Genomic DNA, 13537 nt, shown 5'->3' on the forward strand with positions numbered 1-13537 from the left:
AGTATATTGCCGATTTTTACCCGGAATGTACGATTGGACAAGTAGCTTTTTATTATGTTCAGCATATTGCCATGAATGCCCATTTCTGACAAGTCTCTCAAGATGCCGTAGCGCCACGTTGTGTCATAGGCCTTCTCCATGTCGAGGAATATGGATAAGAAAAACTGCTTGTGTACAAATGCGTCCCGGATATTTGCTTCTACACGTACAAGATGGTCAGTTGTGGAGCGCCCTTCTCGGAAGCCGCATTGATAAGGATCAAGCATTTTGCTCTGTTCAAGGAAATGAATGAGTCGGCGATTTATCATTTTTTCAAACACCTTACAAATGCAACTTGTGAGTGCTATCGGGCGGTAACTTGCCACTGAGGAAGGGTCTTTGCCTTGTTTCAAAACAGGGACCACAATGGCTTCCTTCCACGCGGTTGGAAGGTACCCTGTATCCCAGATGGTGTTGAAAAGTGTGAGTAGTGTAAGTTGCGTGTCATTGTGTAAGTTTTTGAGCATTTCATACATGATTCTATCAGATCCTGGTGCGGAACTCTTGCATGCGCTCAAAGCAGCTCTCAACTCGGCAGCATTAAAAGGGCAGTTGTACGGTTCATTCTGGCGACATTTTCTGATGAGTGGCTTACGTTCTTCTATTTGTTTGTATTTGAGGAAGGATTGTGAATAATTTGCTGAACTTGACACGTTCTCAAAATACTCCCCAAGTGAGTCTGCCTGGTCTTGCAGTGTATCGCCCTGTGTGTTTACCAGAGGGAGTGAATATGTTTGGCGCCCTCTAATCCTATTCACCCTGTTCCAGGCTTTGGCCTCATCTCTGAACGAGTTAATACTGGATAAAAACTTGTGCCAACTTTCTCTTTTGGCCTGTCGGCGGGTTCGCCTGCCTTGGGACTTTACTTTTTTAAAGTTCATAAGATTCTCTGCTGTGGGAGAAGCGCGTAGCAATCCCACGCCTTGTTCTGATTCTTACGGGCGATCCTACATTCACTATTCCACCACGGTACACGTCGCTTGCATGCCAGACCACTCACTTCGGATATGCATTTTGATGCGGCATCTATTATGAATGATGTAAGATACTCCACAGCAGCATCAATTTCTAAAGAAGACATGTCGGCCCATAAGATGTTAGTGAGAGTTCGAAATTTCTCCCAGTCAGCTGTGTCTATCTTCAACCTAGGAGCTTGTAGAGGATATTCGTTTTCTTTAGATGTTCTTATCAGTATAGGGAAGTGGTCGCTCCCGTAAGGATTGTTCGTAACTTCCCATTCAAGTTCGAGAAGTATGGATGGGGAAACTATGCTAAGATCTATTGAAGAAAAGGTTCTGTTTGCTAGGGAGTAATACGTGGGTTCCTTCTTATTCAGCAAGCACGCACCTGAAGAAAAAAGGAACTGTTCAACAAGACGACCTCGAGCGTCTGTACGAGTGTCGCCCCACAGGGAGCTGTGTGCATTGAAATCGCCAAGAACAACATAGGGTTCTGGCAATTCGTCTATAAATGACTGAAATTCATGTTTGTTTAATTTGTAGTGTGGGGGTACGTAAAGCGAGCAAATGGTGACGAGTTTATTTAGAAGAACAGCTCGAACCGCCACTGCTTCAAGGGGCGTTTGTAGCTGTAAAAGCTGACAGGAAATACTTTTATGAATCAAAATGGCAACACCGCCTGATGATACGACAGCGTCATCGCGATCTTTGCGAAACTTGACATATGGTCGGAGAAAGTTTGTATGTTGTGGTTTTAAGTGTGTTTCCTGTAGGCACAGCACTTTTGGATTGTGTTTTTGGATAAGTTCTTGTACGTCATCAAGGTTCCTAAGAAGACCTCTGACGTTCCATTGGATTATTGGTGTATCCATATTGGAAGTAAATAAGTGCTGTGTGTATGGAAACGGTGGTGATGTCTTAGGTTACAGAGCTCTTTCGAGGCCCTGTAACGGGAGTTCTGGCCTTTTTGGAGCGTTCGAGGGAGCCTCGCCGCTCCTTAGGCGCTTGATGCGCCTTGAGGATAGGTGTAGTGTCCATTGCCTCTTGTGAGGCGCCGGACACGTGCTCTTGCGAGCGAGAAGTCACCAGGGAGAGTCCCGCCTTGGAGGGCAAGACCCCTGCGCCCACCAGCCCGGAGGTCGATGGGGCTCCCTGGGGGATTTGCCTGCGCCGGCTGTTGCCAGCGCTGGATGGGACCTGGGAGGTTGAGGCAGCCTCGGCTGCGCCTACCTTCGGGGTCGATGGTCCCTTCTCCTCGGTTGGCGGAGCAGCGCTAGCTGCAACAGCCGCGGGGGCGACTGGCGACTCACTGACTGTGGGTCGGACAGCCGCCGGAAGCCTTTGTGTCGCTGCCCCCTGACGCGTCACATCGGCAAAGCTTTTCTTGGGCAGGTATGAAACCCGCCTGCGTGCCTCTTTGAAAGATATGTTTTCTTTAACCTTGATTGTAACTATTTCTTTTTCTTTTTTCCATGATGGACAGGACCGCGAGTACGCGGCATGTTCCCCATCACAGTTCACGCAGTGGAGAGAGTTCTCACAAGCTTCAGAGGTGTGTTCGTGGGCACTGCATTTCGCACAGGTTTGGCGGCCTCGGCAGCTCTGCGAGCTGTGGCCGAAACGTTGGCATTTGAAGCATCTCAGGGGGTTTGGCACATATGGCCTAACACGAAGCTTGATGTACCCGGCCTCTACAGACTCGGGCAGATTACTTGAGCCGAAAGTCAATATAAGGTGTTTTGTCTTGATTTCTTTGCTGTCACGCCTGATCTTAATTCTTTTAACATTGATAACATTCTGGTCACTGAAGCCCTCCAAGAGTTCATCCTCAGTGAGCTCCAGCAAGTCATCGTCCGAGACAACACCGCGGCTGGTGTTCATCGTACGGTGCGGGGTTGCAATTACTTGGGTTTCCCCAAACGACACTAGTTTTGTCAATTTCTCATATTGTTTCTGATCGCGCAGCTCCAAGAGGAGATCACCGCTTGCCATCCTCGACGCCTTATAACCTGGACCAAAGACTTCAGTCAATGTCTTAGAAACAAGGAATGGTGAGATAGTTCGCACTGGTTTAGCTCGTTTTTCAGAGTGGATCACGTGAAAACGAGGGAAGGATTCTTTTTGCCGACCAAAAAACTGGAATACATCATCGGTGCGCCCTCTTTTCTGAGGGCGATCAGGAAGCGGAGGGAAAGAGGTTGCCATAAAGGGATTGAATTTTCGGCAATAACGCCAGCCACCCACCGGGGAGTCCTACAAGGGGACGCTACAGGGACTGTAAGAACAGGTCCTGCAAACGCCAGCTGTACGTTATCACTATAACCAAATATGAGATAACCTAGGTTGGTTATTCACACAAGGTTAACCCTTGCTGCCTGGAAAATTGGAAGTGAGAGGAAGATAGGAGAAGACAGGAAAGATGGAAAGTAAGAAAAAGACGAAGGTTGGAGGGAGAGCGAGAGACAGGAAAAGGCAACTACCGATTTCCCCCGGGTGGGTCAGTCCGGGGGTGCCGTCTACGTGAAGCAGAGGCCAAAGAGGTGTGTTGCCTCCGCCGGAGGGCCTTAAAGGTCCTAACACCCGGCATCGGCTCAACCTCCAGGATCCCCCTTTCCCCGGACACGGCTAAGCCGCGCACGGCTACACGCGGGAGGGTCCAACCCTCGTGTGCTCGGGTACGTGGTGTCGCAACACACCAAACGCCTGCTGACGCAGACGCCCCTGCGGGGAAGAGATGATGCAGGAAGCCTACAGCAACATCTTCTGCGAAATGTAACACTCCGCTCCAACGACGTACCATAAATGGCGAAGTATTTCGCGTATAGCACGGCTTACAGTGGGTACGTCAACTGGCCAGTTGAAGAGATCCGTTCGCTTTTCGTAGCAGGTACGCTGGGAAACACACATTATCTCACCACATTCATTGTTTATATAAATATTTAAAAGCACCGAACAAATTAAAGAATACAACATTGTCATGCGAAGGAAGATGCTACTCGCAATCAAAGTATTGAGCATTGTCACATTGCTAGCTTAGATCAAATATAGGCCAGTGCTTTCCCAAATGTCTCATTTATGGATCGAATTTCATGACTTCCTTTCTGAAGCACCATGCTTCCACTATGTTTTATTTATTTTTTGCTTTCTTCCTGCGTTTATTACCGACCCTTAATGGTTGTCCGCGGTTCGAGTTAAACTATAGATATTTTTAAGATATTACCCTCATATATTGCTTCATCAATCTGCGTTTGCAGTCCTTTACGCCGCCGATACTCATTGACGTTTCACTATTCTCCACAGAAGATATATTCAACTTCCCACAATTATTGTTAAATCTAACACTTCGTGTGAGTCTTTTGTTGTTCCAGACGTTACGCAGGTATGGTATTTAGTGCTGAATTCTCTCGCATAGAACCATGTCCTCAGCAACCGTTACGTGATTTTGAAGACCAGTTCACCGCCCTTTGAAGTAGCCGAAAACTTCTCTTTTCATCTGCTACTTTGCTGCTCGATAGAATTTCATAGCTGGCTTCTCCTCTAATACGCTGTTCACTATATTGGTTTACAATATCGGGTTTTACGCTGAACGCCCTCTTAAGCAGCACTGTCCACTCCATTAACGCGATATTTATCATTAGTATCATAATATATTTCTAGACTGTGGGGAGGCATGCTAAAATACAAGCGTCCAAAACATTAGCTGCGCGTCTACTTTCCTTCCTATTTCTCAGCCTTTTCTCGAATCATATTTTTCTCATCACCTCACGCACTATGAAGGACGGCCAGCCTATGCGTCTCTGTATTCCCTCGTTTGCAACTATCATCCTTGGTATTAGGCCTCGCATCTCCTAACGACAATTCTGGTACTAGCCACCTGCTTTAAAATTTTTTCTGCCTTTCTAGATTCTTTTCTCGCGGGGAGAAGTAGTTTACTAATTATTTGAAGGGAAAAACGTGGGAGGAGAGCTTTAGTGACCATAAAAAATTGTAGCAAACTAACTGGCGTGTTTGTTTGGATCGTCTCGCAATCTAGAATTAAGAAGTAGTTTTGAGTTGAAATATTGATGCCACATTTACAATTTGATGAAAGTAGTGAAAAGCCACTGCGCAAGTGTAGAAATGCTCACATTCAATGATGGAGTAAACTGTTTGCCTGTATTGATCAACTATCTCAATAAAGCACGCGTAAAAAAACGCACGTCTCTTTCACTGTCGCTGAAATTTCTCGCATTCAGCTTTCAAAAGTTTCCGCCTGATGGCTTCCAGAAGACTGAGATTTTTGCTGCTACTTTTGGAATACGAAAGATCTTCGCTCACCAAAATATAGACAGGAAATCTTAACTTATTTCAAACGGAGTTCTAACTACCTGATGGACTTGAACAAGCAGCATGCGCAAGCTAGCCCACATAAGTGAGCGTACAGATGATATTCGTCTATGTTCACGCATCAACTAGTGCGAAAAATCACTTCAACGCTGCACATATTACTACAGTAGAAAAAGGGAACCTCAAGAAGGTATCACCAAATTACGGATAACTTGCATAACGGTCTTGTCTTAGCCATCTTTCAAAATGTGTGCGTTCATGCATAATTTTGGAACTTCAAAGAACCAAAGCTGGCAATAGCTTACCATTACACGTCTGATAGCATTTTTCCCGTGAAGAAAATGGATCTCCGGTAATGAAACTGCAATGCGGGTACTCCATGCATTTATTTTTCGCTGGGTTATAACCATAAAAGCCCACAGTCGATACATCGTTGGCCTTGCAAGCTTTCCTTGCATGTGGTGCTTTTGCCTTGCAGTTAGTTATGTCCGCGGCTGAAAAAGGTTATCGAAACACATGAGCGTTCTTTAATTTGGGTAGACAACCTAATTCCCTATAAGTGCGTAAGGTATGATGAAACAGGAATACTGCAAGCCGCCGTGTTTAGGTACCCATAGAAAAAGTATAAAATAATTCAACTTCAGTCTGCATGATGATGTCCTTTAGGTCCTTTTACTCCTTTCTGTGCACTGATTTACTCGTCCTCGGAACTTTGCCAACATTGTTGATGTTTGACTGTATCCAGTGCTTTTCAGTGCTTTCGTTCTTTTTGGTTTGCTGGCCCCTTGAGAAGGTGTAGCCTGATGCAACAAGGTAATCAACTGTTCTTTTATACACATGTAAATAAAGAAAAATGCATCTCACACATCTCAATAAAGAAACTTCATCTCAATACATCTCCCTAATTTTCTTCTCTTCCTCAAAACCTCTCTATCTAAACTGTACCGTTACCTATTCCTGTAACAGTTCCAGTCGTATCAATATTTTCCATGCTTTCTTTTTTTGGACCCGCTGCGCGATCTAGTGGCACTGCCGAGAAGTCTGCGCGTGGCCTCCGAGACAAGAAGCGTGGGGCGCCGGTGCATGCGAACGCTGAGGATTGTTCCCTCGCATGCTGCAAACTCATTGGTATACATGTTCAGTGACCTAAGTTGGCGAGAGGTCGATTCAACAGCGGCACATATCCAGTGCATTCCTGGCACAGCTCGCTAAAGCGTTGATGTGAGAGGCGTCCATTGAAAAGCGTCCGATACACGTTGCATTTGTGGCGCCGCCTGCAAAGGCGTCGGGTTGCTGTCCGTGAGGAAACCTTGCGACCTGGGTTGGATTCCGCTCAGCATGGCAGATAACCCGCCATGGTTGCTCAATGGCTATGGTGTTGGGCTACTAAGCACGAGGCCGCGGGATAGAATTCCGGCCATGGCGGCCGCATTTCGATGAGGGCGAAATGCGAAAACATCCGCGCACTTAGATTTACGTGCACCTTAAAGAACCCCAGGTGGTCGAAATTTTCGGAGTCCTCCACTACGGCATGCCTCATAATCAGAAAGTGGTTTTATTACGTAAAATCCCATAATTTAGCATGGCAGATATATAAGCCATATTCACAGTGATACATACCTAGTTACCCAAGTTGGTGTCAAAGAAGTTCATTGAACAACGGCAGCAACTTAGTGGCGCACATACCCAGTTCTCCAAGACGGCGTCAAAGAGTTTCTTCGAACAGCGGCAGCTACCCACTGCCGCATCTACAACGATCTACGTGGGCGTGAAAGGCATTCGTTGAGGAGCGGCACGTATGTAAACATTGCCACATGCTCAGGGACGCAAGTAGGCCCAATGATTGGTTTCGAACTCTGTTACCTGTTCCTGTTACCTGTTACCCTGTTACCAGGTGTGCATACGTGCTGCTTTGACACCATCTCGCAGCCATCGTCGCCGCATTACATTTTTCTTCTCACGCTTTCTCCATACCTTCCTCCGCTTTCCACCTCACGGTTCCGCTGCACCCTCCGCTCCGTTTTCCTCCTCGCGCCTTTCATCCCGCGCTACGCTCCGCGTTCGCTTCGATCTTTTCCTGTGCTCGTTCGTTTGGTTACGCCGCTGCCGACGCCGACGCTCGCCCACAGCGAGCATGTCCCATAACGAGTATGCTTTATCTTTACAGACAAACCAATCCTGCTGTAACAGCCCCTGAGGGTGTCACGGTAAGCAATTCCATAGATGGGGGAATTCCTGTATTCGGCGGAATTTTAATGGTGTGGTTACTGTCAAAAAATACGAACCATAGTAGCAACTACGCCTTCCTTACTAACGCAACTTAACAAAGTCAGTCATCTGAATACAGAAGACATGTCCTAAGTGACGATGTTCGAATTTTCTGACATATATATTATATCATACAAAAAGCTCAGAAAACACACTTTATTTAAAACATAGTGTGACCTTTTAGAAGCGCTTTACCTAAAATACTCACCAGTCAGGCCGACCAGGAGTGCACAAACGAAAATTTTCATTTTGTCTGAGGCGTTGATTATATGCCCCGTGCACGTACGGTCCTTTCAGCCGCAAGTCCCTTGAAGAGTTTTAAAATGTACTACATTATCATTAAAAGCGCTACATTCTGCTAAGAATAGTAGACAATTTTTCAGCTTTACAGGAATATTGTATTGAATGCATTTTGTGGTTACCATAACTAAAATACTTAAAATTCTTAACGTTGTAAGTTATGCTTACTGGACTTCAAAATTTCTAACTTGGCCTTCTTTCCCTTCCTCCCTCCAGCTTTCCTGCGTTTCCGGAAGACGGTAGTAATCGTTTTTAAGCGCTTATATTTTGCAATACATTGTGTTGATGTGCCGGAAATACGACTCTATGTGCTCAGAATGTTTTCTCTCTTTTTTTTTTCTTTACATGAAAATTTTTTTAACGCAGTCAAAGGTGACCGTTGTCTGCAATCATGTAAGCAAAACATATTATACCATCATGCTTGCATCTTTGCGATCGTACCAACCACATGCATCGCTATAACGTCATTGTGTAGAGGGAAAAAAACATTACTCAATTATGTATTTTTCGTGTGCATAGATGGCACCATTATCAGTTAAATCGAGCCTCTCGGCCGGCACTCAGTGAGGCATAGCTGGGCAGCACGTTTGTCTATCTGGGCGGGAGTGGTCGCGCTTATCGGGAGTTATAAAGCTTGCAATTAGGTGGGCAATATCTGAAGAAACATTTGACGCTTCCTCAGTTATGGCGCGCCCACGTTCAAGACGCAAGGTCCAGAAATGGCTTGAAGAGCCGCAGGAAACAAGACAAAAAGATGTCTGTTGACGCCAACTATGTTTTACCTAGGCAAGGTCCAATTCGCATACCAAGCGAGTGCGATTGGAAAATTACACCGTGGGCTCACCACCATCTCCAAGTTAGACATGTTAGCTTTCCAATGCGGCGTTAGGAGTCACACGCTGTATTTTGATATCATTGTGTACGTGAAAGAAGTCATTACTTGACCAAGCATGTTTCACGCACGCAGATAAAGTTGCTCGCCCCCAGACATGACACGATAGGAGCTAAATCTTCGGTGTTCTAAAAGGCGCATCTGGGAAGTATACGCTTGTCCATCCGAGCAGCGGTGGTTGCCTTTGAGCGAGCTCCCATAGTGGTGCTCGTCAGGTGTTATAAGGCCAACAAGTGTGCCATCTGCTGCAGAAATTTAAGTCAATCTCATGTATTGCGCCCCTGCGTTAGGCACTTAGTGTCCAGAAATGACATGAAAAGAGCTGCGCAACAAGACAGGCCTCTTGAACTCATTTTACCCCGGCGTAAGATGTCCGTTTCCTTAGGTAGCTCAAGCGCAGGACCGCCGATAATTTACGAGTGTGGCGAGATTAAGCGTCGCAGGGCAGTCTCGGGCGCCAGCAGTAGGTGGGTAATTTCATTATCCTTGTGCCCAAACACCTTCTTCAAACCAAACGGTCCCACCAAATATAAGACGCGATCACGATTGCAAAATTACACCGTAAGACGCTCTCTAGCTGTAACATAAGCTTCGCATGTAGGTTTTCTAATGCGCAAACAAGCGTAACTTGCGTATATGGTTACGTCATTTCTGTACCTTATTGCCAATGTTGCCTTATTGCCCAGATTGATTGTCTATTGAAACCACAACCAATCACACGCTGTTATACTGAAGCAATTCGACTTCACGACAAAACTTGTTCTGAAAAATGCTTCGAAGCTTAAAGACTCTGATCTTCGAATAGCTAAAGTTTTCTTTGTTAAGGTGCGCACAATTCGTAAAAATATCTGGAGCGCAACCCTCCACAGTCTTGTTCTTCCGGTCCCACTATGAAGTTGCGACATGATCACGCCTTTGTGGATGGCGTTCGCTATAACTGTAATGACACTACGGATACTCTCGTAACACATTGCAATTTTTCCCCGCCTGCCTTAGGCAATCTCTTTTCCACAGATACATCTGGTTGAATACCTCTACGTTTATCGCACAACCTTACCTTTTTGAACCTTAATGCTAGGAGTATAGTGACACGTGTTTTTGATTGCCTATGATTGTTTAGGTGCAGTGATAGAAGTAGACAAGCACGTGCACGCCTACAAGCACTAACAATAACTAGCGCTATAATAAGAAAAGGGAATATTTTTACACGCATGCATATCCCACTCATACGGAGGCATACACATACGCATTGGCGCCTTATATCGCATTCTAAAAAGAATATATCGCGCTCACAACAAAGCAAGTGAAGACATGCTCACACACCTGTAACTTCAACTTATTCTGTTTGTTGCTACAACAGTCAGCCTAGTGAGTTCATATCTGCGTCTCGGCACGACAAAACACTTCTAAAACAACGACTCACAATAGCACATGCTCGAGCCAGCCAGCCATAAATGTTGGTGGCCTCTAGCTAGTTTCCCCCATCCACCGTCATGTTAAGCTCCTACAGGTACGTCGTACTAGCAAGTATTAATGTCAATGTTCATCATCTGATTGCCAGAAATCAACTTCAAGCAATTTGTGAGTTTTTTTTACGGATAGCGTGTGCCACGACGGCTGAAATAGTATGACAGAAAGTCTGCAAAATTTACAATTTTTATCAGACTAAAAAATTCGTATTCCATTCTCACACTTTATTTCATAACTACCTTGGAAAAAATGGTCTAGCATGCTTTATTCATAAGCAGCAGTCCTTAAATACGAGCAATAAGTATGATTCCAAGAACGCGATTCAAGCTAAAATTGTGCTCACCTTTTCCAAAGCAACGACCAGCACCTAGAAGTTCTCTGGGCTGTACAGTCATTTTATTTATACTTATCAACAACTAAAGTAATAAAGGTTTATCGTGATCTTTATGGCATTCCTTTTAGAAAAATTAGCATCTAAACTTTAACCAGGGCCAGAGCTTTCACGACCGACCGTCCGCATACTTCACTAAATCATTTTACTTCCTTAAAATCAAAGTACAGTGAAAATGCCACATCAGAGCAAAGAAGCTTATCCATGGACACATGCCTTCCGGCAGAAGAGTTACAAATTCCTCCTTGAGCTCTTATGTATAACAGGTAACTGTAACCTTTATTTCATTACCCTAAAGTGTACTGTAATAACAAAAAAGTACAGGTCTCACGTTCTCTTCGGTAGCAGTGACCCTTATATGCGTTGTCTCCGAAGCAAGTTAAATTAATGTGACTGTGGCGAGCACATCGAGGTTAGCTTTGGGGCTCACGCGACAAAAGTGAACGCTAGACAGGCTCACCTGCTTCTCTGGCTATATAAAAGAAGGACGTGAGATTTACAATGAAATATTTCATTGTTAATGTAAGCTATTTCTTCAGTGAATGGTTTAGACAACGCCTCACCGACGACCATGAGTGAAAAGACGCCTAAAATAATTAAATGCACAGGAATGAAATTGTATACCAGAATTCCAACCTAGAAGTTGAGATATACCAGCACATTTGTTTTGTAGGCTGATATATGACTTAAAAAGTATACTCTGCGTCATGAATCGCTGCACAATAAGCTGCAATAAAACATTTTACTGGTGATTCCGTTAAAGCCTGGTATAAATGAAAAGTTCACTTTACTATCCTTAGTAATAACTTATTGCCACAGCCGATCTCTTCTAATCTATAGACCTAATTTACTTCAACGAAAGAGACGCGTAACGAGAGAACTACGAAGAGAAGGAAGTGAGAAGAGAAGGAGCTACGAAAAGAAGCCTCAGCCCAGCAACCCGGCATGGGTCAGTGGGACCAATTTAGGAAAACTGATAACAAACTAATACGAGGAACTCGTAAATCCCCTTAAAATTGTCATAAAACGTATGCATTTAAGATATTTTCATAACGAAACGAGAACTGTTGTTTGATGGATACACGAAACTTTTTTTTCTTTAAAAATAAAGGTTTATTACGGGCACGCGACGCTGCTTGTAAGTCGTCTGAGTCAGCAGTTTAAAGCTTTTCGTTCTATCTGTTAGCTAGCAAATCGGCAAACCAGCCGCACTGCTGAGTCGGTGGTTACACACGCACTCAATCGTGGATGCCTCACACAATATTTTGTCAACAGCCGCCGGCACCCGCACTCCCGTGTGCACACAGAAATGCACACAGAAAGCTAGACCCTTCTCGAAGGAGCGCGTGATTTGTGGGAAGAAGGTGCATGCGGTACACTGCTGTCGCGATAGTCTGCTGCGCATGCGGTGCCAAAGCAACATAATAAAGCGAAGCTTTCTTTATATACCACATGGGCATACACATATGCTACTAACAAGAAAACCTCAATTTTACTGACATCTAAAATCGACCGAGAGCGTGGACAATCGTTATAGCAAATCAATGAATATAACGAAGTAATTACGCCCTCGCCTCCATTCAACTTCGTTACAGCGAGGGTTTGCTGGGCGTCTTCTTCATACACTCACTACTTCGTTAAGGCTTTCCTTATTATAACTAAATGATATCCTATCACCATTGTAAACCCCAGTTTCCACAACGCCCACCTAAACGTATCAAGCTCAAAAGAAAAGCACTCAGCTTGTCTTTTTTTATATAAAGCACTTAAAACTTGGCAGAGGGATTATCGATGATTATGATCACGACGTGTGATTATTTTTCCTCGAGGGTCAGGAATCATTAAAGAACACAAAAAAACGGTATAAAGTTGTCGATGGTGTGGTCAATGAGGAAGGGGTAACGCGACTGTATAAAGGTCAATGGTATTGTAGCTGTAACTGCATAGAATATATAAGTAATGGTATCTTAACAAATACTAGAGAGGTGTGTTATGACACAAAAATACATGTTAGAAAAGGATTAAATACTACAATGCGTCAACGCCAGCAGGACTAAGACTACTGCTTCACCAGGGCCCTTAAATGCAAGAGCGTAAAACCATGCTGTCTACAAGACGCAACTATCGAATAAGCAGCCTCTGGTGAGAGAGTCTGCTCCGTATATCTTGGGCAGATAACGTATACCCGAGCATCATGCAGGAAGTGTCGAACTCCTGTGTTGTCAGATAGCAGCCCTGCGCCAAGAAAGACTACAGGGTGGAGAAGAATAGGCCGTTGGTAAGCTACAAGAAAGTTATTTTTTTAAGCTTCAGCTTTCCGACCGACCAGAACGACATTGAAAATGGCCAGCCTCTCATCACATGCACCACATACGGGTGGTTCACTACCAGTTGGCACTTAACTGAGTCTGTCATACATGTGTCTTATTCTGCGGCGACATAAGTAGACATCACTTGGTCATGACCTCGTTAATGATGACCAATTCCTTAATTGTGCCTTAATTATGTGGATCATATTAAGCGTTTTAGCGTCCCATGTATGTTGCCAGTAAATGCTTAGTTATTTTGCGCAAGTAATGCGTCACGTATAGGGAAGAGATTGCTGTGAACGAGTTTCTAGCGTTTGTCTGCATGCATGGGGCAACTGGGCCTGCTAGCACGTTACCTTCAATGCCTCTAGGCCCTCACATCCAGTATAGTATGACATGCTGGCGAGATGTATATGTTGTGCCAACGACTAAGTAAGGCTAAATAAAGCTGAATAAAAAATAAAGCCGGCAAACCGATTCCGCGAACAATGGGCTGACCACCACACAAGACACTCTGGGATGTTACTTAAATGTCTCAGCGTATGTTTCTTGGCTCGAAAAGTTCCACTGAAGTTCAAGAAAA

At 44.6% G+C, this 13537-nt stretch overlaps 1 protein-coding gene across 1 annotated transcript in view; it reads right to left on the reverse strand.

The window, feature by feature from the left end:
* The window catches only part of LOC142588365 (uncharacterized), a 198391-nt gene that overhangs the window by 81196 nt on the left and 103658 nt on the right, over window positions 1–13537 (reverse strand). The window contains exon 7 of the mRNA XM_075699999.1: window positions 5630–5818. Coding sequence (XP_075556114.1) covers window positions 5630–5818 — 189 coding nt within the window. The remainder of the gene's footprint in view (window positions 1–5629; window positions 5819–13537) is intronic.

This window comes from Dermacentor variabilis, chromosome 7 (assembly GCF_050947875.1).
Source record: "Dermacentor variabilis isolate Ectoservices chromosome 7, ASM5094787v1, whole genome shotgun sequence".
Taxonomy (NCBI): Eukaryota; Metazoa; Arthropoda; class Arachnida; order Ixodida; family Ixodidae; genus Dermacentor; species Dermacentor variabilis.